We start from the raw sequence: 26,664 nt of genomic DNA on the forward strand, positions 1-26,664 counted from the left end.
GCACCACTTGTCCATTACACATGTAGGATAAATCAAACCCTAATTAACTGTTTTCCAGTAGTCTTTCTATACCCATAACATAAAGTGTCAACTACAATGAAGACAGAGGACATCCTTGCTTCAGTCCTTGGTGAATTTCCACCACTTCATTACATTTTCGGCCTTCCCATATAGTTTTCACTTGGTCGTTTCTCTATATCTCCCTCAGCAGCTTCAAAATCATCACCTACGCATTCGTGCTTAAAAATGTCTCATAACAATTCCCTGTCTGCGTTGTGGTAGGCTCCCTTAATATCTAGAAATGTCATTTAGAAACCTAATGAGTGAACTTTATCCTGTGTATAGATAATGAGGAGGATGTTCCGTGTCCGCTTATGCAGATATGCTGAAGCAGTAGAAACAGATGCACCTGTCACAATGTGATGAACGCTATCAGTAATGTGATAAACAACAGTGAAAGTTGTGCATGGCCTGTCCTACTACTTGTTCTGTGGATGTGATATCAAGTAATGCACCATGATCATGAATGTACTAGTACTTGTGCGGTTCAGTGGAGAGAAAATATGTTTAATTAGTAGCTCAAGGCCTATGTTTAAGGAGTGGGTAAGGATAAGGGAGATCAGGCTAAATGTGGCTCACTATGAAAGATTCATATGTGAAGTTCTATTAGCGGCGAGAAGTTGGAGTGGCACCCTCTCGCGTGTGACATCACAGCCATGACATTGCTTGCTCAGCTGCTGCGCGCACTCGTTCCCTTCAGTGCATGCTTGAGGTATTGGTGGCTCGTGCCGTACTTATTGAAGAATATGTCGACTTCTTTCTGCTGCCTTGCCTGAACTGCAGTTCCTTCTTCAAAACCGCATGAGTTGAGAGAATTTACAGCTTATATATCGCAAGCTGTGTACTGTTGAAGGGGTCTAGTAGTCTTGCAATCCATATATGCATGCGTCTTGTGTGTCCATAAATATTGCATAAAAAGAATATCTGCAAATTCAACAGGCGAAGTTGTGTAACATGCTCGTCTAAACACTTAGCATTCTCTTAGTACTTAGCTATGAGGCATATTGCATTTTACATTGAAGAAAAATCTTGGTAATTGGTGTCGACATCATAAAGCCGTGTTAAAAGGACACTGCCCAGCGAAGCTTTCATCATGATTCTTATAACTGTATTGAGTTGTTCTGGTCAAATATGGGACTTTATAAAAAAAGAAGAGTTAGGCGTGTTTTGTATGAAAAAGTCTGGTACTATACTTTCACCGTTCTCTGAAACAGGCACCCAGAAAACGAATTGCTTATTGCTCATGGCGGTTAACAAGACAGCGGGTCATGTAAATGCTTCACGAACACTGTAACTAAAGGAAAGTTTTGTGATTAGATCGAGTGATTAGATCGAGAGCCAATCAAGTGGTGCTACGTATATCATATCATAGTGGCCTTCATAATGGCCCTCAGTAGCCTTTATCAACAATATGGCATACCCCTTGCGCAGTGAAAGCAACTGACTGTCATTACGGCGAGGCACGCATTGTTCATGAAACCCATCAGTTCACTACAATTTAGAATCGAAACCCTGATGCTGTTTTTACAGTACCAATTGCATTGCCTAAAGTATACTCGAGGCACTACAGCAGAGCATAGGCTGCCTTGAAAATGAAAATTCAGACACCTTCTACCTCACCATGTCTCGAACCTGCATTGTTTAATTATACAAACTGAGAACTATGCACTTCGTCAATACATCAAAAAGAACCTCGCATACCTGCCTCATAAGGAATGCACCACAAGCCTCACATGAATCCACTCGATTTTTTACCTCCACCACGGAATAATGATATTTTCAATATGTCCCATACATGTACTACTAATAAATGAGGCTTCGACTTTACGGCTGCAGCCATGCGCTCCAAAAGGCATATTTCACTCAAAAATTTGGGCCGAGCAGCCCGTGTCAGTTCGCCAAACAGATTCGTCATGTCTGTTCCTCAAGCAACAAGCACCCGACGTGGTTGCTAAGTGGCTATGGTGTTGGGCTGCTGAGCACGAGGCCGCAAAATCGAATCCCGGCCACGGCGGCCGCATATCGATGGGGGCAAAATGCGAAAACACCTGTGTACTTACATTTAGGTGCACATTTAAAGAACCCCAGGTTGTCGAAATTTACGGAGTCCTCCACTACGGCGTGCCTGATAATCAGAAAGTGGTTTTGGAACGTAAAACCCTGTAATTTAAAAAAAGTTTAAAAGCAACAAGCCCCAGTAAATTGCCCAAGTGAGTTGAAGGTGTAGTACGGAAAAGGGAATAAATATTGGTATATTCTTTTCTGTATCCTTCAAACAGCTGTAAGCCCCAATTAGCTTTACTTCAAATTACCGCCACTTAAAATTAACCTGTGAAAAACAGCCTAATTTTGAGAAGCAGGTAAAGAAGCAAGTTGTGCTTATATAATCTGAACAGCAGTGCTGCTGTTGCAGTTGATAAACAAGAACAACGTCAATGTGATAAGCCCTCGTGTTACTGCCGAGCGCTGCTGTGAAGAAATCCAAAAATTCGTTATTATACCACGAACTACTCGTCATAAACAAACATAATTTAGCTGGTTAAAAAGAAGATAAATGTCGCAGAAGTCGCATATTGCCATATTGTTCTGATGCTTGTTGTATCACGGTAGGTATGAGATCCTAACTGGATTCTTATGTGCTATGCTTTTGCTTTTATGTTTTTATTATTCACGTGAGCTACCACTGCAAAGTGTAGATCCACGCATGAAAAACCCACAGTGAGCTGGTCTGAGCTTCTTCAGCTGGTACTGTAGCATTACCTTTGAGAAATATATTGTCACATAGGAAATAAGCTCTTTGAATAAATTTACGAGAACGAAGACCTCAGTAAAAATATATTTGAGACGACCCTCATAAGTATACAATCATAGGGAACGAGAGTAAACAAGCAGAAAAACTTCAGAAGGCTCCCGGACATTGCCCGAACTGCAGCAGACGAGAGGCACAAGTCCATGCCCTGACGTCACACGAGCGGCGCTCATGGCGCCCCTTTAGGTCGTTCTCAGGGCTAAAAGTGAGCTAAGTGTCGCTTCAACATTAGCTCATGGCCAGACCCATTCCTCAAATGACGTTGCTTCCTTGCGGCAGTAGCCACACTCTGGGGCCATAAAAAGGTGCTCTGAAACTGCTTGTTTTTGCATACACTCTTTAGCCATTTGTAATGCTCATTTAGATAAGATGTGTTATGCTGGCGAAGAAAATTTTATTTTCTTAGTGCTACAATATGGTCCGTCAGGATGCAGTAAGAGCACCATAACATAGCTGAAGCCTGCTGCTTGAATCATTTAGCTGCTCGTCTGGGATACAGTGCATTTGCAGGTCGAAACCAGGATATGAGTAAACCATGGAGAGTGTGGTTGTTCATTTAGCACTTTGCAGCACACATCATTTGCTAATCGCTTTTCTAAACACCATGTAACTCTTGAGTGTCACATGATCAGCCTGCATGCTTACTCAATTACATTTTATATTGGCAACTGCCATTAGAACACAGTTGCAATTCTGCTCCCTTCTTGTAGTATGTCAAGGCTTAGCCTTATATTATATACAGCAGAACCTCATTAAATGGAACATTAAGGGACCAGAGAAATTCAGTGTGCTCTGTTTGATCCGCACCGATGGCACCGGCTGTTGGAATCTCAGCGCGGCCACCAGCTGTTGGAACCTCAGTGCTGACGCCCGTTATTGCAACTGGGTCGCAAGCCCCAAGGGTAGCGTTGGCCTGGCGGCCTGGGGCACACTGGAAGCATCCGAAGGTCCCAGCAAAGCATGAGGCGACTGCTAACAGAACAACTTGTTTATTCTAGCATCGCAAAGAGCGGGCGGTCAGGTCGACCGAAGTAGAGAGACGGGAGAGCACGTTACTCAACAGAAGAAATCGGAGCCTCTCTCCTGGCGTCCAGGGGCAGCTGCTCTTATACTCTCGGAGTTGAGGGCAAGAGGGAAGGTCACGGGACTACGTCACGTGACGGTGGCGACGGACGGACTGAGAGACACGTTGGGACAAGGAGGTGACGCATCAGCCGGGCCGGCGCCGGTCAGACCTCCTCGCTTCACACTGGGGGAGCTCCTCTACCCGGCCGTCGCGCTTTGACAAGCGTGGGCACACACACACACACGCACACACAAAGACACGTGGCACTGAACATGCCGGAACGCGCTCGGCGGAGATGCGTCGCGGCCGCTCCGAACGGGCCAAAATGTCCGCCGCTTTGAACGAAGCTCCGGCGTACGTTGCATCCGCGCTGGCTTTACCGCGCGTCGTAGGCGAAACGTAACAGACCGCCCCGCCGGGGGAGGGAGATCCCGATGGTCAGGGGACTGCATCCGCTGTCCGGAGGGATGTCGCTCGATGATGCTCATAGCCGACGTCGGTCGTCCCTCGGCGTTTCTTGAGCGCAGCGCACCGAGAAGGCCTCGTTCTCACGTTCAGGTTCACAGAGGACACTGCAAAGTGACTTCGGGAGAGTTCTCATTTTTCTCTCGTTCTCAGCAAGCGTTAGAACTACGCCGAAACTCAGCCGCTCAGTCAGCAAGCACGGCACAACCCTCACTAAGCTATGCCAGGCTCTTTCCCCTTTAATACTACTGCCTAGTTCCTTACAGTAGTCTAGCAGCACTCAGAACGCGTCCACAAATCGGAAAATTGCACTAGAAAGCACATTATCACTTTGAAACACTACACAAAAGCAATATGTTAAAAATCCTGCCTCAGGAAGAAAAACATCAATAACAAACAATTTTGAGGCTGATTCCCACGTTAGGGGCTTCGACTTAAGCCATCGGCGTTACCGTTGAGACTCCCCTTTTTGTAACGCACCTCAAAGGAATATTGTTGCAAAGCGAGGCTCCAGTGCAGGAGGCGGCCATTTGTGGAAGAGATAGTCTGCAGCCATTGGAGAGGGCAGTGATCCGTCTCGAAACATGCGATGCGGAGATCGCAGCGAGCGACCGTACACTAGCTCAGCTGGCGAAAACCCTGTAGCCACATGCGGCGCGGTCCTCAATGCAAATATCACCCCAGGCAGAAACAGCTCCCAGTCAGTTTGTTGTTCAAACCACAATGCTCTCCACACGCGCTTCACGACGGAGTGGAGCTTCTCAACGGAATTCGACTGTGGGTGGTACACTGAGCTGTGTAACAGCTTTACCCCGCACCTTTCGAGAAAGGCCGTCGTCAAAGCGCTAGTAAACACTGTGCCCTGATCTGATTGGATTTCCGCAGGAAAACCAACTCGCGCAAATATGGACAGTAGTGCATTGACTATCTCAAGTGAGCTGAGTTCTTTAAGCGGCACTGCTTCAGGGAACTTTGTCGCTGGGCAGATCACAGTCAAAATGTGTCTGTACCCCGTGGCTGTTACCGGCAGAGGTCCCACTGTATCAATAACGAGTCGTCTAAAAGGCTCCGTAATGATAGGTACCAACTTCAACGGCGCCCTCGATTTGTCCCCTGGTTTGCCCACCCGCTGACAGGTGTCGCATGTCTTCACAAAGTGGTCTGCGTCCCGAAAACACCCTGGCCAATAGTACTCTTGCAAGAGACGGTCCTTAGTTTTCTTAACTCCTAGGTGTCCGGACCACGAACCCCCATGCGACAAGCGCAACAGATCCTGACGATAGCACTGAGGCACGATCAGCTGATCGAACTCCACTCCCCTGCGGTCTACATACTTCCGGTACAGGACCCCACCTCTTTCCACAAAGCGAGCATTTTTCTTGGCGATACCTTCCTTGACAATGCAGCGTATGTTTTCTAGGCTGCCATCCTTCTTTTGCTCGGCTATCAAAGCTGACCGGCTGACTTTTAGCAACCTATTAAGTCCGTCTGACGTAGGCGCGATGAGCAAATCTTCAGATAGCTCTTCTAACTTTCCCGTGTCGGGCATTTCCTCTCCAGTATCTGGTGCCTTTAACGCTACAGGCTCAATTTTATTCAGTTCGGGCGTGCTCTGAATATCAGCTTGCTGCGCCTCTGACCCTTTCTCATCGTTCGACAACGTCGGCCCCGCAACTACCGCCTTTGCAGCGAGCTCCCGAACCTTCGATCTGGTTAAGGCCTGAACGCTAACCTCACCAAACAAAAGCCCCTTCTCGCGCAGGAGGTGATCGGACCTGTTCGAAAATAGGTACGGGTACTGGGGGGGCAGCATAGATGACACTGCCGCCTCCGTCTCAAGTGCTCCGAAAGGTCCTTCAATAAGCACTTTTGCTACGGGCAGACACACGCTATGAGCTTCCACGGCTTGCTTGATCCATGCGCACTCGCCCGTGAACATATCGGGTTCTACGTAAGAAGGGTGAACTACATCCATCGTAGCTGCGGAATCGCGAAGCACTCGGCACTCCTTCCCGTTCACGAGGAGGTCTCGCATGTAAGGCTCGAGAAGCTTCATGTTCTCGTCAGTGCTGCATAATGACAAAAACACTACTTTTGCTTTTGTTTCCGGACACTGCGCCGAAAAGTGACCCGGCTTCTGGCACGTATAACACACGCGCGCTTGCCTCGTCTCGAACCGCTTTCTGCGTTCGGCTTCGGCTGCCGCCGTCTCCTTACGTTCGGTCGGACTGCTTTCACTCGCATCCGCAGTACGTGTGTCCCCCTTTGCGCTCATGGGCGTGAACTTCGGCCTCTCGAACTTAGAGCCAAATTCACCCTTTTGACCGTCCTTAGCTCCGCGAGCCCGACGCGTCACAAACTCTTCGGCTAGCTCAGCGGCTCTAGCCACCGTACTAACGTCTGGCCTATCCAAGACCCAGTACCGCACGTTCTCAGGTAACCGACTATAAAACTGTTCCAGCCCGAAACACTGCAGAACTTTCTCGTGGTCACCAAACGCTTTCTCTTCTTTGAGCCACTCCTGCATCTTTGACATAAGCCTGTAGGCAAACTCTGTATACGACTCACTTTTGCCTTTCTCATTTTCTCGAAACTTCCGACGGAACGCCTCCGCGGACAGCCTGTACTTTTTTAGCAGACTCGATTTCACTTTGTCGAAATCCTCTGCCTCCTCTCTCTCCAAGCGAGCGACTACGTCGGCCGCCTCGCCGGGTAACAAAGTGAGCAAGCGCTGTGGCCACGTTTCCCGAGAGAACCCCTGCTTCTCGCACGTTCGCTCAAAGTTAACCAGGAACAAACCAATGTCCTCTCCAAGCTTAAACGGCCGCATCAGGTCAGTCATTTTAAACAATACTCGTTCTCCTGCACCGTGTGCCTGACTTCCATTACGAGCGCGTTCCATCTCCACCTCAAGACGTTTCATTTCCAAAGCGTGTTGACGGTCACGCTCTTCTTTTTCTTTCTCGTTTCGTTCTTTTCGTTCAAGCTCATCTCTCTCTCTCTGTTCTTTACGTTCAAGCTCATCTTTTTGCTCTTTAAGTTCGCGCTCCTGTCTTTTTGCAGTCTCCCTCTCCTCAATGGTCTCAAGGCATTCCGACAGCTCGTCATCCTCAGCTCCTAACTCAAGAATAACCCTTAGCAGTTCTGGTTTTCTGAGTTTGTCTGAGACATCCAGACCCAACTCTCTTGCAAGCTCCAACAATTTCGGTTTGCGCAACGACTTCAAATCCATGGCTGCTCTGAATGCTGCTTTCTCTACTGCCTACTATTGTCTTGCCGCAACTAACCCGGCAGCAACGACAACCACAATTACCAGCTCTGTTTCTGACACTAACAAAAGCCTGGCAAAACTCAGAAGAAGAAAGTCCCGCACTCACCAAACCTCGCAGCCAAGATTTCAGCGCAGTCGTTCCGCTGCAGGCAACCAGTCATCACACAGGGCTCGTTGCACTGCTCCCGGATGGTCGTTGTGCTGCTCAGCATACAGTCAACCGCATTTCTTCGCTGCTGGCCTCCGTTGTCGCGATCTCACCGCTGGCAACCAGATGTTTGATCCGCACCGATGGCACCGGCTGTTGGAATCTCAGCGCGGCCACCAGCTGTTGGAACCTCAGTGCTGACGCCCGTTATTGCAACTGGGTCGCAAGCCCCAAGGGTAGCGTTGGCCTGGCGGCCTGGGGCACACTGGAAGCATCCGAAGGTCCCAGCAAAGCATGAGGCGACTGCTAACAGAACAACTTGTTTATTCTAGCATCGCAAAGAGCGGGCGGTCAGGTCGACCGAAGTAGAGAGACGGGAGAGCACGTTACTCAACAGAAGAAATCGGAGCCTCTCTCCTGGCGTCCAGGGGCAGCTGCTCTTATACTCTCGGAGTTGAGGGCAAGAGGGAAGGTCACGGGACTACGTCACGTGACGGTGGCGACGGACGGACTGAGAGACACGTTGGGACAAGGAGGTGACGCATCAGCCGGGCCGGCGCCGGTCAGACCTCCTCGCTTCACACTGGGGGAGCTCCTCTACCCGGCCGTCGCGCTTTGACAAGCGTGGGCACACACACACACACGCACACACAAAGACACGTGGCACTGAACATGCCGGAACGCGCTCGGCGGAGATGCGTCGCGGCCGCTCCGAACGGGCCAAAATGTCCGCCGCTTTGAACGAAGCTCCGGCGTACGTTGCATCCGCGCTGGCTTTACCGCGCGTCGTAGGCGAAACGTAACAGCTCTGATCAACAGGAGTTCCGTTTACTGAGAAAGATATCCAGAGGTGCAGCACTATATGTCATACACCCTCTTAACACTGTTAGATACGTTAAACTTAAAAAGTGAATGTAGCAGCTAGTTTTTCCTGTGGTTTGGGCATGGTCAACAGCTGCTGGATTGCCTAAGCTATGGTATCTTCAGTTTCGAGCAGGCATCGGCGACATATGAAAACAAAGGCTTATTTATTGCTGCTCCAATCGCTGCCCAAATAGCACATGCTCATGCACAGGGAGTCCAAATTATCGGACGTCACACTGTAGGGTGTCCAAAATTTCTGTTGTCCTTATTTTGGTCATCTGATTGGGCTAGTGATGGTGCTGTGAACCTGTCCACAGGTGTACATGCTATGCATTGAAAATCCATCCTACTTTTGCCTGCTTGAGTCTGCCACCACTTTTTAAGGATGGCTTTCTGGATAGTAAAAGCCATCGCAATAGTTATATTTCAGATCCTGCCTCTTTCTGAAAAAGTCCTTCTGTGGTTCCGCTTACAGAGTTGCGAAAATATTGGTTCCAAATAACGAAAGTTTTTTTGAGTCACACAAATGCAGAACCAACTAATTTAGAGGCTGTCGTTCCATTCAAGAGGCAATTCCCTTTAAAGCAATTTTTGTTTACTGAGATTCTACTGTATAAGGAATGCCTCACCACACAGGATACCATAACATGTACGAACTGCTTAAAGACATAAGATCATGAATTTCTCAGTTCAATTTTTTTCATTTCTCAACAGGACAGTCGCAAGAACTACGAGTACCGCTACCTGTTTGTTGATCTTGACGGCCAACCAAAGCGGACTATCATCCTAGAGGACAATAGGGAAAGCAGGGGCTCCAGCAACACATTTGATGTTATCTAGAAGTTGCAATGATCATCTCTACCATACCTATGTAAATCCAGAAAGACAAATGATATTAATAAAGAAAGTGTGCTTCCCATATGCCACTTCTTATTCGCTGTGCACAAGCAACACAATCATTTTTTTCTGCTTGCTGAGTCCGTATCAATTGCAGTAGGTAGATAGCAGAGATAGCTAACACTTATTTTCTTAATGCTTTTCCACAAGAATTCTGTGCTCTATGTGAGAGGCTTACCTTTGCAGAAGCCATTAGCTCTTTAACTGCCATTCCTGAGACAACTCACACAGCGCCTGCCACTCCCAAGAATACTTTTGTGTTTTCAATGCACTCCTTGCCTCTCCAGAAGCAGCTCGTGCAAAAAATAACATTTTGTTACTGTCAGTGGAGATATAATCTAAACACACAGGAAACTTGTAAGTTAACTTTTACTTCAGATGAAGCAAATGTGCCACTGCTTCATCGCTCTCTCACAGCAGGGCAGCCATGGCGAACCAGTGTGGCAGGTCCATCAGTGAGGGGCCCTTTGAGGGGGGCCCTTTAATGATTTTGAAATCCTAAAGTTTTTGTTGAGCTGGTAACAAGATGTTGGTGCCAGCCTAATGGTGATCAAAACAACTCCTGTCGAGCAATTTGGTTTCTAGGCATAATGCTTGAATTATACTGGGGCTTGCGTGATTTATATGCATACATTTTATTCAACGACGGAATTGCTGCCCCTTAAAGTTGCACGCTCGAAGACTATAAGCTGTCATTGCTCCTGCTACTGCCTTGGAGAATTCTGTCTGAAATCTTGCCCTCATTAAGTCTAAATGATCTACCAGAGGCAGATGCAAGTTTGCTGGCTTTCTGCTACTTAACATCATTGTGCTTCACACAATGCAAGAAACCTGAAGAGGTGTGTGTCCCGCTGGCTAAAGCTGGGTGTTAAGTGTTTGAGTACCAAACAAGTTTGTCAGGATGCTTTGAAGAGTGAACCTTATACTGGAAACTTCTGGAAGCAGTGTTATTAAACTCTCGAATTCATGTGTGGATTGCTCGTCTGGCATAGTGCAGGAAATTTCACTTGCATACAAGAGGTTGTGTGCTGTACTGGAGCTATGAGCTGTGCCAATACATCTAAAGAGACGGCACAACCTATTTGACTTTATTCTGCCAGAAATGCAGTTGCTAACCTAGTCTTAGGCGAGCTTGTTTGGAAAACGTACGGTATGCAGTAATATGTGGGAAGAATCTTTAACCCTGCAACAATTTTTTAAGTTTCAAAAAATCTTAGGCATGACACTGACCTTGACATTATTTCACACCCTGCTTCTGCTGTAAAAATATCAGAAAATAGCAGCTTCCTTTTCTTATACCATATTTAATCGAATGTAGGCCAATACTTTTCCTTAAAGATAAGGTACGAAAGTCACGAGTCGGCTTAAGACTCGAGGATGCGGTTTGGCCGCAGCCGCCAGACCCTGGCAACTGCAGGAAAGCTGATGCCATGAGGTGGAAAAATATCTTGCTGATGTTATCAGGATATAAAGAGAATCGGGGATGTCTATAACAATGGAGATCATATAGGCGAAGGCGAAAGAGGTCACAAGCATTCAAAGCATCACTCGGAGCAGGTTCAGATGCCTGTCTACTTCAGCACGCCTAGTGAAGTAGACTACTCCGCTATAAAACTGGCTCCCAATGTCATGGAATGCAATTTTGGTCGATCTGATAATGCAAGCATTCAAAAAGTGCAACATCTTGACGATGTTGCATGTTCTTTTCCTTTTCACAGTCAAATGCCATTTTTTGTTCGAATTACATCAGAGGAAATATTTTTTTCATACCTGAATTTCAAGGGTTGGCCTAGGATTGAGGCCTGCCTAGATTCGAATAAATACAGTCCTGTGCACATAAGTATTTTCCATCGCAGTTCCAAGGGGAGGCAAGGGACAGCAATATGGCCGTATGTTGCCTGCTATGATTGGTTCAAAGTTAAAAGCATGGTGAGGGAGCACTGGTGGTAGTAGTGTTCAAAGTAGAGCTCATGAGTTATTTTTTATACATGAATATGTTATAATATGAAGAGCCATTTGGGGAGTAATTGCTTGTGTTTGCCAGACAAAACCTCACACATAAAACTGCTTATAAAAGATGCAAAATGCCTTCAAGGAAACTGATGGCATTGATCTTTAAAATAGTGTGCTTCTGTTGTGTGTGTTCTCGTTATTATGTGACATAGTTTAAGGAAGGATCACCGGTTCAGGTGATCAGGTCTAAACGATTGTTGAAAATGCCATCATCCAGTTCGCTTGCAGCACAACGACATAAAGGTGGCATCATTGAAATTCTCAGCATGAAAAAGCATGACAGTAGTACTCTAATTCTGTTGTTTGCTTTATATTGGCTATGGTGCCAATGTGGAAACAAAAGGTGCCAGCGCAAGCAATGGATTTGTGTTTGCCCACAAAGCATAAAATGCACATAGCATTTGTAGCCAGCAATTGATCAAACATTTTTAGTTTTGGGCTGCTTCAAACTGCTGGGTGAAACAGTTCTAGTCAATTTCAATGTCTGCTTTTTTTTCTTAGCAAATGTTTCGGTGGCTCTCAATCACGAATTCTAGGGAGCCTTTATGAAAGTCTTCTTTTTTAGGCTGGTGATAGCCTTTGTAAGGGTACCTGCTGCCCGTTGTGCTATCATCAGGTGAAAATTTCTGCTGAATTTAGCGATGTGGGACAAATTGGTGGGAGACCGTACAGACAGGCCACATTGCCAACGATCGTTGGAAAGGCCACAGTGATCATCTCGTCATTAGGATGTGCAAGAAATTGCATTTCTTTAATAAACTTTGTCCTAAGCCACCAAAGATATATAGCCTATGTGAGCTGTACGTACAACACATATTGAAGTGAAGCTTTCTTTGCCTCTTCTCCCAACTTTCCGGGCACTGCTGCTGCTGTTATGGTCTTGCTGCACGTGCTGCTGAGTTTCTACAAAGCCACGCGATAGCGCTCACCTCCACGCATCCCGGCCGGCGCCGGTGCGGCAGCATGTCAGTATGTGCATATGGCGTGTGCTGTGCTTGCTTTCCTATGTGACAAAAATGCAGATGCTGGGCTGTGGAGGTCGCGTGCTGGGCTGTGATAGTGTAAACATGACAATTGTCGATACCCTGAAGAGAGCGCTTAGAGTTGGCTTCTCAACAGTGTGCTGGCCACGTATGCAGAAGAAGCATGTAAACATGCGCCAGCAAAATGGCTCCAAAGCATGCACTTAGTATCAAAGACACCAAGGCCCGAAAGAAGCGTTGCATGGAACCGGAGCGCCTTCGCTATGCAGCGAAACATGGTGCAGACCGATAATGTATGTGTACAATGTATACATACAATTACACTAATTAATTTAATTACGTACAGCCCCCTAATTCAATTAAAGTCTAATACTTCTGCCACAATGCGACGTGCTATGTGATTCAAGAGAACAGACTGATGGGCTAGTTGGTACTGCATAACTTGAGGCAAAGCGCACAACAGCATGTAGGACTGTTTTGTTCAGAAGAAGGGACTTCGTTCCCTTCTGCTGACCTACATGCTGTTTTGCACCTTGCCTCAGTTATGCTATGTGAGGCAATGCTCAACACTCTAAAAAATTATGAACAATGGGCGCCTCAAGCAAACACGTCTCCTTGTGTGTTCTGTGGACTATGCAGACAAGCAGCAGTGATGCGCGCAAGGTAACATTTAACATTGACTCACCATACTCGTATTGGACACAAAACTGAAGAAATTACACATTCGCCACCAACATCACCGCTAATTATCGTCAATCAAAGCAAACCGCATACAAAGCTTCGCTTGCACCGATTCCCACAGTGCGTGGGATCCGCATACTTGTTTACATTTAGATTCAACACACTACTATTTGAAAACACCATTTATTTTATCTGTAAGTGGGGAGCAAAGACAAGGCTGAATGCGCTTCACATTCTTGATGTGAGGTAACGCTACCAAGCACATGCCACCATGGTGCTTGTATTCGTTGAATTGTTTTATGCGACATATCATCATCATCATCATCATCAGCCTGGCTACGCCCACTGTAGGGCAAAGGCCTCTCCCATATTTCTGCAACTACCCTGGTCATGTGCTAATTATGGCCATGTTGTCCCTGCAAACTTCTTAATCTCATCCGCCCACCTAACTTTCTGCCGCCCCCTGCTACGCTTGCCTTCTCTTGGAATCGAGTCTGTAACCCTTAATGACCATCGGTTATCTTCCCTCCTCATTAAATGTCCTGCCCATGCCCATTTCTTTTTCTTGATTTCAACTATGATGTCATTTACTCGCGTTTGTTCCCTCACCCAATCTGCTCTCTTCTTATCCCCCCCTTAACGTTACACCCATCATTCTTCTTTCCATAGCTCGTTGCATCGTCCTCAATTTAAGTAGAACCCTTTTCATAAGCCTCCAGGTTTCTGCCCCATAGGCGAGTACTGGTAAGACACAGCTGTTATACACTTTTTTCTTGAGGGATAATGGCAACCTGCTGTTCGTGTTCTGAGAATGCCTGCCAAACGCACCCCAGCCAATTCATATTCTGATTATTTCAGTCTCATGATCTGGATCCGCGGTAACTACCTACCCTAAGTAGATGTATTCCCTTACCACTTCCAGTGCCACGCTACCTATCGTAAACTGCTGTTCTCTTCTGAGACTGTTAAACATTAGTTTTCTGCAGATTAATTTTTAGACCCACCCTTCTGCTTTGCCTGTCCTGATCAGTGAGCATGCATTGCAATTGTTCCCCTGAGTTACTAAGCGAGGCAATATCATCAGCGAATTGCAAGTTACTAAGGTACTCTCCATTAACTCTTATCCCCAATTCTTCTCAATGCAGGTCTCTGAATACCTCCTGTAAACCCGCTGTGAATACCATTGGAGAGATCGTATCTCCCTGCCTGATGCCCTTCTTTATTGGGATTTTGTTGCTTTCTTTATGGAGGACTACGGTGGCTGTGGAGCCGCTATAAATATCTTTCAGTATTTTTACATATGGCTCATCTACACCTTGATTCGGTAATGCCTGCATGAGTGCTGAGGTTTCGACTGAGTCAAACACTTTCTCGTAATCAATGAAAGCTATATATAAGGGTTGGCTATATTCTGCACGGACTGCCTGGTCCTTTGGTTGACAGAATTCGAAGGTGTTCCTGATTCTATTTGTGATTAACTTAGTAAATACTTTGTAGGCAACAGACAGTGAGCTGATTGGTCTATAATTTTTCAAGTCTTTGGCGTCTCCTTTCTTATGGATTAAGATTATGTTGGCGTTCTTCCAAGATTCCAGTGCGCTTGACGCCATGAGGCATTGCGTATACAGGTTGGCTAGTTTTTCTAGAACAATCTGCCAACCATCCTTCAACAAATCTGTTGTTACCTGATCCTACCCAGCTGCCTTTCTTAATCAGCTCTCTTAATCAGACCTTTTGTCTCCTGCGATAGCTTACTGGTAACCTGTCTAACGAAGTTGCCACCGACTTCTATTGCACACTCCTTAATGATGCCCATAAGACTGTCGTTCATTGCTTCAACACTAAGGTCCTCTTCCTGAGTTAAAGCCGTATACCTGTTCCGTAGCTTGATCCGGAATTCCTCTATTTTCCCTCTTACCGCTAACTCATTGATTGGCTTATTATATACCAGTTTCTACCGTTCCCTCCTCAAGTCTAGGCTAATTCAAGATCTTACCATCCTATGGTCACTGCAGCACACCTTGCCGAGCACGTCCACATCTTGTATGATGCCAGGGTTAGCGCAGAGTATGAAGTCTATTTCATTTCTAGTCTCGCCATTCGGGCTCGTCCAAGTCCACTTTCGGTTATCCCACTTGCAGAAGAAGGTATTCATTATCCGCATATTATTCTGTTCCGCAAACTCTACTAATAGCTCTCCCCTGCTATTCCTAGTGTCTATGCCTTATTCCCCCACTGACTTGTCTCCAGCCTGCTTCTTGCCTACCTTGGCATTGAAGTCACCCATCAGTATAGTGTATTTTGTTTTGACTTTACTCATCACCGATTCCACGTCTTCATAGAAGCTTTTGACTTGCTGGTCATCATGACTGGATGTAGGCGTGAAGACCTGTATGACCTTCAATTTGTACCTATTATTAAGTTTCACAACAAGACCTGCCACCCTCTTGTTAATGCTATAGAATTCCTGTATGTTACCAGCTATATCCTTATAAATCAGGAATCTGACTCCTAGTTCCCGTCTCTCTGCTAAGCACAGGACGTGCCCACTTTTTAGCACTGCATATATGCTTCATTTGTCCTCCTAACCTCACTGAGCCCTATTATATCCCATTTAATGCCCACTAATTCCTCCAATAGCACTGCTAGACTCGTCTCACTAGATAACGTTCTAGCGTTACACGTTGCCAGGTTCAAATTCAGGTTCGGAAGAGATCATCATCATCAGCCTATTTTTGGCCACTGTAGGACGAAGGCCTCTCCCTGCGATCTCCAATTGCCCCTGTCCTGTGCCAACCGATTCCAGCTACCACCTGCGAATTTTTTTAATTTCATCACTCCACCTAGGTTTCTGCCGTACTCAACTGCGCTTCCCTTCTCTTGGCACCCATTCTGTAACCCTAATGGTCGACCGGTTATCTAACCTATGCGTTACATGACCTGCCCGGCTCCATTTCTTTCTCGTAATGTCAATTAGAATATTGGCTATCCCTGTTTGCTCTCTGATCCATACCGCTCTCTTCCTGTCTCTTAACGCTAGGCTTCACATTCTTCATTCCATCACTCTTTGCGCATTCCTTAACTTGTTTTCGAGCTTCTTTGTCAGTCTCGCAAGTTTATGCCCCATATGTCAGCACCGGTAGAATGCATTGATGGTACACCTTTCTTTTTAGTGATAATGGTAAACTTCTAGTCAGGAGCTGACAATGTCTGCCGTATGTGATCCAACCCATTTTTATTCTTCTGTAAATTTCGTTGTCGTGACCAGGGTCCCCTGTGGGTAATTGACCTAGGTAAACCTACTACTTCACAGACTCTAGAGGCTGACTGGCGATCCTGAACTCTTGTTCCCTTGCCCGGCTATTGATCATTATCTTTGTCTTCTGCATATTAATCTTCAACCCCACTCTTACACTCTCTCTGTTAAGGTCCTCAATCATTTCTTGTAACTTGTCCCCAATGTTGCTGAACAGGACAGTGTCATCGGCAAATTGAAAGTTGCTGAGATATTCGTCATTAATCCTTAGCCCTAAGCCTTCCCAGTTTAATAGCTTGAATACTTCTTCCAATCTCTCCAATAGCATTGGAGAGATTGTGTCTCCTTGTCTGACCCCTTTCTTTACAGGTATCTTCCTACTTTTCTTGTGGAGAATTAAGGTAGCTGTGTAATCTCTGTAGATACTTTCCAAGATATTTACGTAAGCATCCTGTGCTCCTTGATTATGTAATGCCTCTATGACTGCGTGAATATTTTATATAATACTGGAAGTAAGCTAATGGGCCTATAATTTTTCAATTCTTTAATGTCTCCCTTTTTGTGGATTAGTATCATGTTGGCATTCTTCCAGTTCTCTGGGACCCTTGAAGGCAATAGACAGTGCATACAAAGGGCCGTTAGTTTTTCAAGCATTATGTCTCCTCCATCTTTGATTAAATTGACTGGTAGTCCATCTTCTCCTGCTGCTTTTTCCATTTTCATGTCTTGCAAGGCCCTTCTAACTTCATCGCTAGTTATAGAAGGAGCCTCTGTAACCTGATCATTACTGTTTCTAATTGAGGTATCCCGACTCCTCTGTACAGGTCAGTACAGAAATCTTCCACTGCTTTTAGTATATCTTTCGAGATTGCTGACGATATTACCCTGGTTATCTTTCAGTGCCTAGATCTTGGTTTGACCGATGCCAAGTTTCCTTGTCACTGATTTCAGGCTGCTTCCATTTTGTACTTCTTCCTCAGTGTTTCTCACGTTATAATTTCGAATATCCTTTGTTTCTCCTTGTGAATTAGTTTTGACAATTTCGAAAATTCTATCTGATCTCTTGAGTTGGACACTTTCATTCTTTGTCGTTTCTTTATTAGGTGCTTCGTTACTTGGGAGACCTTACCTACTGGTTGGCTTGGTGCCTTACCTCCAACTTCAATTGCTGCTTCTGAAGCCAGCCTAGTTACGGTTTCATTCGTTGCCTCTATGTCACGTTCATCTCTCTGTTCTAAGGCTGCATATTTGTTTACAAGTACCAGCCTGAATTGGTCTTCACCCTTGCTGCGTCTAGGTTGGCCTGTTTCTTCTTGACCAATTTTATTCTTTCTCTGTTCAAATTGAGGTGAATCATAGACTTCACTAACCTATGATCACTGCACTTTACCATACCTAACATTTCTACATCCTGCACTATTCTGGGATCGGCAGAAAGTATGAAATCTATTTCATTTCTTGTTTCTCCATTAGGGCAGGTCCAGGTCCACCTTCTGTTGCTACGCTTCCTGAAGAAGGTGTTCGTTATTCACAGCTTATTCCTTTTCGTGAATTCTACCAGCATCTCTTCTCTAGTGTTCTATAATCGATGCCGTAGTTGCCAATTGCTTGTTCACCAGCCTGCTTTTTCCCCACTTTTGCCTTGAAGTCGCCCATGACTACACTACACTGAGTTTGCACTTTTCGCGTCGCTAATTCAACATCTTCATAAATGTGTTCTATTTCTTCATCATCGTGACTGGAGGTTGGAGTGTAGGTTTGTACTCCTTTATTTTATACCTCCTATTCAGCTTTATTATGACTACTGCTGCCCTCTCATTAATGCTGTAGAATTCGTCAATGCTGCCCGCTAGGTCCTTATGGATTAGGAATCCTACTCCGAACTGCTTATCTGGTAGTCCTCTATAGCAGAGAACGTGGCCATTTGTCAGCACTTTATAAGCCTCACCAGTTCTTCTAACCTCACTTAGGCCAATGATATCCCAAACAATGCCTGATAGTTCCTCAAAGAGTCCTGCTAGGCTAGCTTTACTCGCGAGGGTTCGGGTGTTAAACGTTGCAAGGGTCAGTTTCAATTGGTGGCTTGTCCGGACCCAAAGATTCTTAGCACCCTCTGCTGCATTACAGGTCTGACCGCTGCCTTGGTCAAATGCTCTGCAGCTGCTGGGGACTGTGGGCCATTGGCTAATTGAATGAGTCATTTGGTAGAGAGCGGGCAAACACTGTACCAGGAAGGCCAATTCCTGTTCTGGTGAGGGAGTGTTTTGTTGAAGCTTAGTGGGTCTTCCTAATTTGGTTTACCTGGATTAGTATAGCCCCACTTGCTCTTGGCGTTTTTGCCGGTGTCAGGTGCCACTCCAAACCTGGAGATGTAGTGAACGGGGGGAAGTGAATTCGAGCTTCCCACCTTCAGAAAAAAAAAAAAAAGACAAACGCGACAATTTAAACTCCTGACTGTGTCAATTGAGCAACTAAGCTAGCTCAGTCAGATAACACTGCGGGCTGTCGGGCCACATATAATGCGACATATAATGCGACATATAATTGTTAAGAAATAAATTTCATGTATTAAAATAAAAGAAAAAGGCAGCATATATATTGAGGGCGTACACAGGTTTACTGCATGCATTTCAATGAAACTAATTTAAGAAAATGTAATAATTTGCATGCCAGTATCGGTACATATATGTCAGAGTAACAGAATAGGCGGGACCCTAAATGGCGGTCCGCCTCTTTTCCAAGGCTCCCTCCGATTTGCATCATTGCCCACCTGCCGTACATGTGCAGTCGTGTGAAAAGTTGCAGTATAAGCCGAAATTTGTGCAGATGTGCAATTTTTCGCAGAACTGCACGCATGCGGCAGCCAGGCGGCGTGGCGTGCGGCTCCATCTTCTGTGCTGATGAAGGCCAAGGAGACGCTGTCCAGTGATGTTCGTAAACTTGCAGAAGAATTCCCATTCGTATGCACGAAAATTCGCTATTTGCGACTATTTTCCCCTGCATTAAAAAACCCGTAAGATTTCGTGCCCATACACACATAGGTGGCAAGGTTCTGACTGGCGCGAGCCGCGATAGCCCGGAACTTCGTGTCACAAGTTGGTGGCTGGGTGTGATTATTATTATTATTATTATTGTTGTTGTTGTTGTTGTTGTTGTTGTTGTTGTTGTTGTTGTTGTTGTTGTACTGGTTCAAACATGTCATTTCGTATTATTGGCGGCGCCTGCCCGGGGGTCGGACCTCAGCAAGCCCCAACCCACGAACCAGTCCAGGTAACAGCTTTGTTTCTCCCACTGCCCTTTGGGTGTACCACCTGCTTTATTAAAGCGGAGCTTTCTTAGCCTCTTCCTTCGACTTTCCCACTGCTACAGTGGGCTGCTGTGGGCTGCTGCTGTCACATACACTGCTCTGGGGGGGGGGGGGGGTTCAGAGCATGTATTTAGATGGCAGGCGCCAGAAAGAGAGGAAAGGCAAAGGGAGAAACTCGTTTTCACCCCACCGCGTCGAATGTGCACAATACCCTCTGGAGCTTCCTGGCTGTCGCCACATTAGCTGCTTGACAGCTGTAATTGTCCGTGACTCTCAGAAGCATTGCAGAAACTGCAGCGCTTTCCTTTCTACTAATGTGCAAGGCCAGAGGGGGCGCAGAACTGTAGAGAGCAGAGAAGAAGGAGAGGGAGGAGAAGAGGCAGTTCCCATACAAGAGAGGGGGGAGGTGACATGAGAAGGCAAGGAAACCCCACGGCGGTTGCGGGGAAACTGGATAAGAGGGAGCTTTAGCTCGCACTTAACTCCGACGCGGCCTATTCAAATACATGTAAAACACAAAAACGTTTTTCTGAGATAACTCCTGGGCCGATTTTAATGAAATTTGTTGCATTTGAGAGAGAAAGTTAAATTTTAGTGACTGTTGGAAGGGGATTTTCGATTTAGGGCTTGAATTTTGTTAAAAAGATTTTGAAATGTTCGACAGATTGATAAAAATAGAAGCACGAAGTTTACAAATTCATAGCTCTGCATCAAGAACAGATATCGCAGTTCTCTAAACGTCATCCATTAGATTATTCAAAGCGGACAAATTCAATATGTCATTTTACATTTTACATGGATTTGTGGCAGAGTTCTGACTGGTTTTGCGGGTCAATGTTGCCAGACTGCCTGCCAAATTTGACGGGGGAAAAAACCGTCAAATGTAGTGAATGCAACGACGCCGTTTTCGAAGCGCACAGAGCGCGCAGGCTCCCAGCTCCCAACAGTACCGGAAAGTTGCTGCATAACCCGCGCGCTTTCGAATCGCTTGCTTGTTGTGGGCCCTGTTTCTCGACGGTACGAAGCACTTTCTTTCGCTGCACACGCTGTGGCTGGTCCGCGTGGGATGAAGCTTTCGCTGGATCTAGACTGAGACGCGTTGCATAACACTCGGGGCGCGATATATCGCTGCGCGCTCTCGCTACAACGGTAGAAGAGGGTTGCATCGCCTTGCTTTGCACAGGCGGTCTCCTGGTGCTTGCGCCGGTCGCAATAAAGACTTTTCTGAAACTGAGACGCGTCGCATAACACTCGGGGTGCAATATATCGCTGCGCGCTCTCGCTGCAGCGGTAGAAAAGGGTTGCATCGCCTTGCTTTGCACAGGCAGTCTCCTGGAGCTTACGCCGGTCGTGTGAAGTGCTTCAGAAACAATTTCCTCTGGAAGTGTGTGTGTTTGTGATGGTGAGATGTTCATAATTTCATTTAGTTGAGTGGCCTCACCAAGTGAATGCTCCTTCCCGTGGTGATCTGTGGTGGCGTGTTGCCTGACTTGCGCCATTGGGCTGTGTTTGGTGAATTGTGCTGTGCTATGACATCATGCATTAGTTGCTGTCTCCATATCCAGCAATGCTTCTGTGAAAAGGTTATAGGAAGATGCTAGAAGTGCAGTTCCAGTGGCTTGCAAGCAGTGCCGGTTGCACTGTACAAGATAGTGGCACAAGGTGTTTAATACTTTTTAATACTAGTACCACCAATTTTCTTATGTGGCAAGGGAGCCTTAAAGTGTGTTCTGTACTCAGATGATTTCTCACAGCTCTTTGTCGGCTGGGGCTGAAGGCATCACAAAAGTAAGTATATAATGATCTAAGTGCTTATAGAGCCAGAAGCCAAGAAATAAAGTGCCATCAGCTGAAAATGACTGTCAACAGCAGCCCTCGGATACTGCGCAGTCAACCTAAAGCTACAAAAATTGTGCAACAGCAGCTTGTGGGAATCAGTAAGCCATTTTATGTGTGTTCCACAAGATGCACTCATACTGCTTATGTGGCTGACCAGCTTCGACGGGAAAAACAAAGTAAGTCGCAAGTTTTCAGTGGAAATAAAGCACTTTTGTAAAGTTGTGGTGAATGTATGAAGTCATTTGGAAAGAAGTAGTTGTAACCTAGCGGTGTATTTGTCTGCTTCTCTAAACAGAGTTTTCACAATGTGCTTACATCAACAATTATGTATAAAAAGCCCCAACTACATAAAAGCTTTGTTCACTTGAACAAGGAGGGGAGGGAAGGAAGGAAAGGCAGGGGGGTTAACTAGATGTGCACTACACACACAATGTGCAGCATATCTACAGTCAAGCACTGAACTCTGTTGCCTTCAGGTACTCTATAAGAATGTGTGTGCTTTCTTGGCTGATGAGGTGTAAGGGCAAGCTCTTGGGAGCTTTGCTTCAGTAAAAGACATGCTTTTGCCTATGTTAAAGGGCTCCACACAGGACTGGGCATTGCAAACAAATGAGCATTGTGCGTACATCACGTTGCAGTGTTTGTGTGTTCAAAATGTCACACTGACGCATGCTAGGGTAAAAAAAAAAAATTCCAACAAGTCAGTGTGCCCTTATTCTCAAAGCAGCCAGACTCCTTAAGCACCTACCACATCACCCAGGTCCTGCCCAAGTGCACAAATAGGTGGCAGGAACGTGAACGCAGGTACATTCTTGTTATATGAAATGGTTGAAAGGAAAATACGAGAAAGAAAGCTTTGGAGTCGGAAGGAAAATTATTCCAGTCCGGAAGTCAAATCTGAGACCAATGCCTTAGAGCATCGCACGCGTAATGCGAAGACGTGGGATCGTTGCCCACCTGCGGGAAGTTGTTTTTTCATCCACTTTCATTGCCATTAATTTATCATTTCTTTAATTCAATTAGTAAGCCCGAGTAATTTCCCCTATGTTTTCCTTGGTGTCTTTGTTTGTTGACTCCTCATAGTATGTGGTCATGTGGGAGAAGGACACTGTGACGTTTCGAAGCTCACTCCTGCTTGCTTGGTCACATGGTGTGCTACAATTTTTGTGAGGGCCGATGTAACAATATAGCAGACGATCAAGCAAGCTAAAGCGAGCGCCAAAATGTCGCAATGTTCTGTTCCCATATATTATGTTGTGACTTAATTAATATTCTCCTGGATACTAAACTGTATGTAGGAAAGCTGTTATATTAAATTACCACCGGTGTTCTGAGGCTTGTCACTGGTTTTTTGAGGATCTAGACGTTTGGAAATTTCATTTAGCACATGAAATTAATAGTCTGATTTTCATGTCAGTACCCTTGAAGAGGAAGCTTTATCTCGATGTATCCTGTCTAATGCATGGGAAAGAAGACATATTTTTTCTCGGCAACCACTTTACCGAATTTGGTTGGATTTTATGCAAGAAAAAAGTCAGAATTTGGTGACTGTAGGAAGTGGATTCTTTGTTAGACCGTCAAATGTTTTATAATAATTGTTGAAGTTTCAAAACTATTAATTTTGCTACAGAAAAGTATAATATAATAGTGCATCTAATGCAGACAAAATTGGTGTGTTATACATGGCTCATATGTGAGTATGACGTACTTCTGCAAATCCCTCAACATAAGTTCGTGTAAGATTAAGTTGATATGTCAAATTTATGCTGTTTACAGAACTGCAATATCAATTTTTCGTGCAGAGATGCAGAGTTGTAAACTTCATTCTTTTTTGTGTTTTGAATAAATGTCATGTTATTCAAACTTGGCAATTTTCGGGAATTTTTATTTTTAAAAAATCCTGTCCCGAAAAAGTCCGCTTCCAACAGACTCTATATAATTTAACGTTCTCTCTCTCTCTCAAATGCAACAAGTTTCATTGAAATTGGTCCAGGAGTTATCTCGGAAAAGCATTTTTGCGTTTTACATGGCATCCGTGTTGGGCCCAAGGAAGCTTCCTCGTAGCACAGAGACAATAATGTTTTTGATGTGCCAAAGTCAAGTTTCCGTTCAGAAAACAAATTGCTATATAATTACTATTAAGTAAACACTTCATTGTGGGATTTTTTTTTTTTTTTGTACGAACGCGTACTTTACATAACCAGAAATTAAGGTGAAAAAGTTGTAATTTCCCTTGATGTGGAATGGTGTCTGGGCTTTAAGGGGTTAATCGCCAACTCCTAAGTGCAGGAACATATGCGGTACAATATATTTGCTTTCATGGAACTTCCTGCACCTTATTGCGGGTTTTCGCAGAGACGTTTTTCAAATGAAATCGTTCATAACGATCTCATGGATATAACAAATCGTAATTTCCCTTGACTTTTCCACGTGAACATATAAAATCTCGTTTTAAGGAGGTAAACGTACAGTACTGTTCCAGTTGCGCTCCAATAAACCTAAAATCGGTGGCGCGCGACGCGCTCCTCGTTTGATGTGGCAGCCAGTGCGACGAGCGGTTTGGTCTCGTGCTGCAGCACGCTTTTCAGAGGTTCTTTATTCTATGGCGCCCCACACAGCTTTATTGAATTCGTACCAATGCGAGTTTTGCACTTTCACACGCTTCGTCTGCCCTGGTACATCCTGGCTTTTATGTAATGCGATTACTGGTCCACGCTCGCGCAGTATGTATAGCAGCCCGACTGCTGCTGGTGCTCGAGACCAGGCATGTACAAACTCGTAGCACGTAAACACTAACACTGGATGTGTGTATTTAAATATTGTACCTAAATGCCCCTTTGTTGCGCGTTAACTCTTACAGAAACAACTTCATTTCGCGATCTCACATCATCAGGTTTGGGCATTGGGCACATTGAGATAAGTGCTGTGCGTGATCGCACAATAACGATCATCTCTTCATAGTGTTAATGTTCGGTGGTACTAATGCGATAAAGAGCTATAATTTAATACAAAAGCTCCGCACTCTTGGAGCCACTCGGCGCGCGAGCGAGTTATTGAGGTCATATGCAGTGGAAATTCCCGTGAAGCACAGATCGAGCGTGCAGAACAGACCCTGGAAATGTGCCGTACATACGTGTAGCGATCAAGCAAGAAGAAAATTGAAAGGGAGAGAGTGGGGTTCATTGCTATGCATTGTATTCTTATTATTGCAAAGTAAGTAAAACAAACAAAGATTACAGACAAACGCAGAAGCTAAAGAGCGACGCCGTTTGTGAAAACGCGCAGGAAGCAGGAAAAGTGTAGGGGTGGTAGGGCACCATCTCTAGTTTTCTTGCCTCCCCCTGTATGTGCATGCAGTGAGCGTGGAGTTTCTCGTGCAGTGGTTAAGCCATAATTTCATAAACGTGACTATCGTGCCAGACGCAAAGTGTCTCGAGCAGCCAGTCGCGCGGCAATTTTTTTCATGTATTCGCGGACTTCCTTCATGCTTGGAAAAACACTTCTATGTAGCACGCACTGACCAACAGAAAGCTGTATCGGGAGTTTTTCATGTTGCTCTACAATTTTCTCATTAATATTTTTCATTTAACTATAATTGAAATGTCGATTAATTAATTAAGATTAAAGTTCGGCTCAAGTTACATGGGACACCATATATATATATATCGCCAGTACGTCGAACCATCGGTCGAACTATAGACGCTGTTGATCTCGCCAACGTGATGTTACGTGTGGGCTCGCTCACGCAACGTCGAACTATATTTAGGCCTTTAATTTGCGATGAACTGCGCCAACAGGAGGTCGAGCCTCTCGCGCGAACAGCATACGCTGAACAATTTCTCAAAAACAAAGTTCTTTTTTTTGTGTGTGTGGATTCCCACCGTGCAGGTTCCGGGAATGGCTTCGGCGCGCTCACTTCACGCAGCAAAGCCAAATCGTAGGTCATTCAAAAGTACGGCCTTCTGATGGTCGCCTTCGACGCCGACATTTTGCGAAACTCTTTTGTCTCGTGCACTCCCGAACAAACAGAACCACGAGAGCAGCACGCAAGGCTCCCTACGTACGCGCGCAAGAATCGGATGCGTGCGTGCGCAGCAGCTACGTACGCATCACGCACCGTTGGTGTTGCGTTCTGCACATGCGCACTTTGCAGGACGTAGCGATCTTGTGTACGCAACGCCGTAACGTACGCAGTACTAAAGCTGTCTAATATGGCGGTCCAAATTTTCTTCTAACACATGGTTTGGTAGATATGACAACCTGACGACGGCGGCAGCATGACTAAGACGGCTTGTGGACAACCGAACCTGCATGCACGCCTGCACTTTTTTTTTCTTCGTTCGCTTATTCCATAGAGGCCAAATACTCTTCCGACCATTCGCTTTAAAAATTATGTATACTCGCGTCTGCGAAGCTACCATGAACTGGCAAGACCAGGCACATCCGGACAAGAGGCGCATCCCAACCGCCAGCCCCGGAGGAGAAAGTCCGTGGCCACGAAAGTGGTGAAAAGAGCCAAAGAAAGCCATTCGCTTTAGAATTTCTGACGAGGCCGTAGAGGCCACATGTAGAGCGAAACGGAAGCCGTGTCACGTGCTCAGCAGCAGAATGCCATATATCCGCCCATAGCCGCCGCGGTGGCTGCAAAAAAAAAAAAAGAAATAAAGAAATTTAAGACTGACTGGCAACTGCATGCCTCCGGAGTGGGCGCAACAAGCGCAACACCCGCCTCCATGAAAGAGGAAGGCACAGAAAAGGAAAATTGGGGAACTCGGAAGTGAAAGGAGGTACAGTGCGGTCCACTGCTAAAGGAACACATGCTGAGTGTAGAACAAGTGCGAGTTTTCCCCTTTGGCAGCTGTACAATCGCTAGCCTTTGCATCACAGGACTTGATTGTGGCTGGTGGCATCGTGGCGCCATGTGCAGTCGAATAGCTTCAGCCGGCACTTGCAGCTCGCGGAGCACAAGCACCGAAAAAGGTTAATTGTTAATTACAAGGGAAAA

At 45.7% G+C, this 26,664-nt stretch overlaps 1 protein-coding gene across 2 annotated transcripts in view; it reads left to right on the plus strand.

Moving 5' to 3' along the window:
- Positions 1-9,602, plus strand: part of LOC135896718 (mitochondrial import inner membrane translocase subunit Tim21) — a 35,409-nt gene extending 25,807 nt beyond the window's left edge. For both annotated transcript variants that reach the window (XM_065425207.1, XM_065425206.1), the window contains exon 6: positions 9,398-9,602. In XM_065425207.1, coding sequence (XP_065281279.1) covers positions 9,398-9,523 — 126 coding nt within the window. In that variant the 3' untranslated portion in view covers positions 9,524-9,602. The remainder of the gene's footprint in view (positions 1-9,397) is intronic.
- The last annotated feature ends 17,062 nt before the right edge of the window (positions 9,603-26,664 follow it).

This window comes from Dermacentor albipictus, chromosome 1, assembly GCF_038994185.2.
Source record: "Dermacentor albipictus isolate Rhodes 1998 colony chromosome 1, USDA_Dalb.pri_finalv2, whole genome shotgun sequence".
Classification (NCBI taxonomy): domain Eukaryota; kingdom Metazoa; phylum Arthropoda; class Arachnida; order Ixodida; family Ixodidae; genus Dermacentor; species Dermacentor albipictus.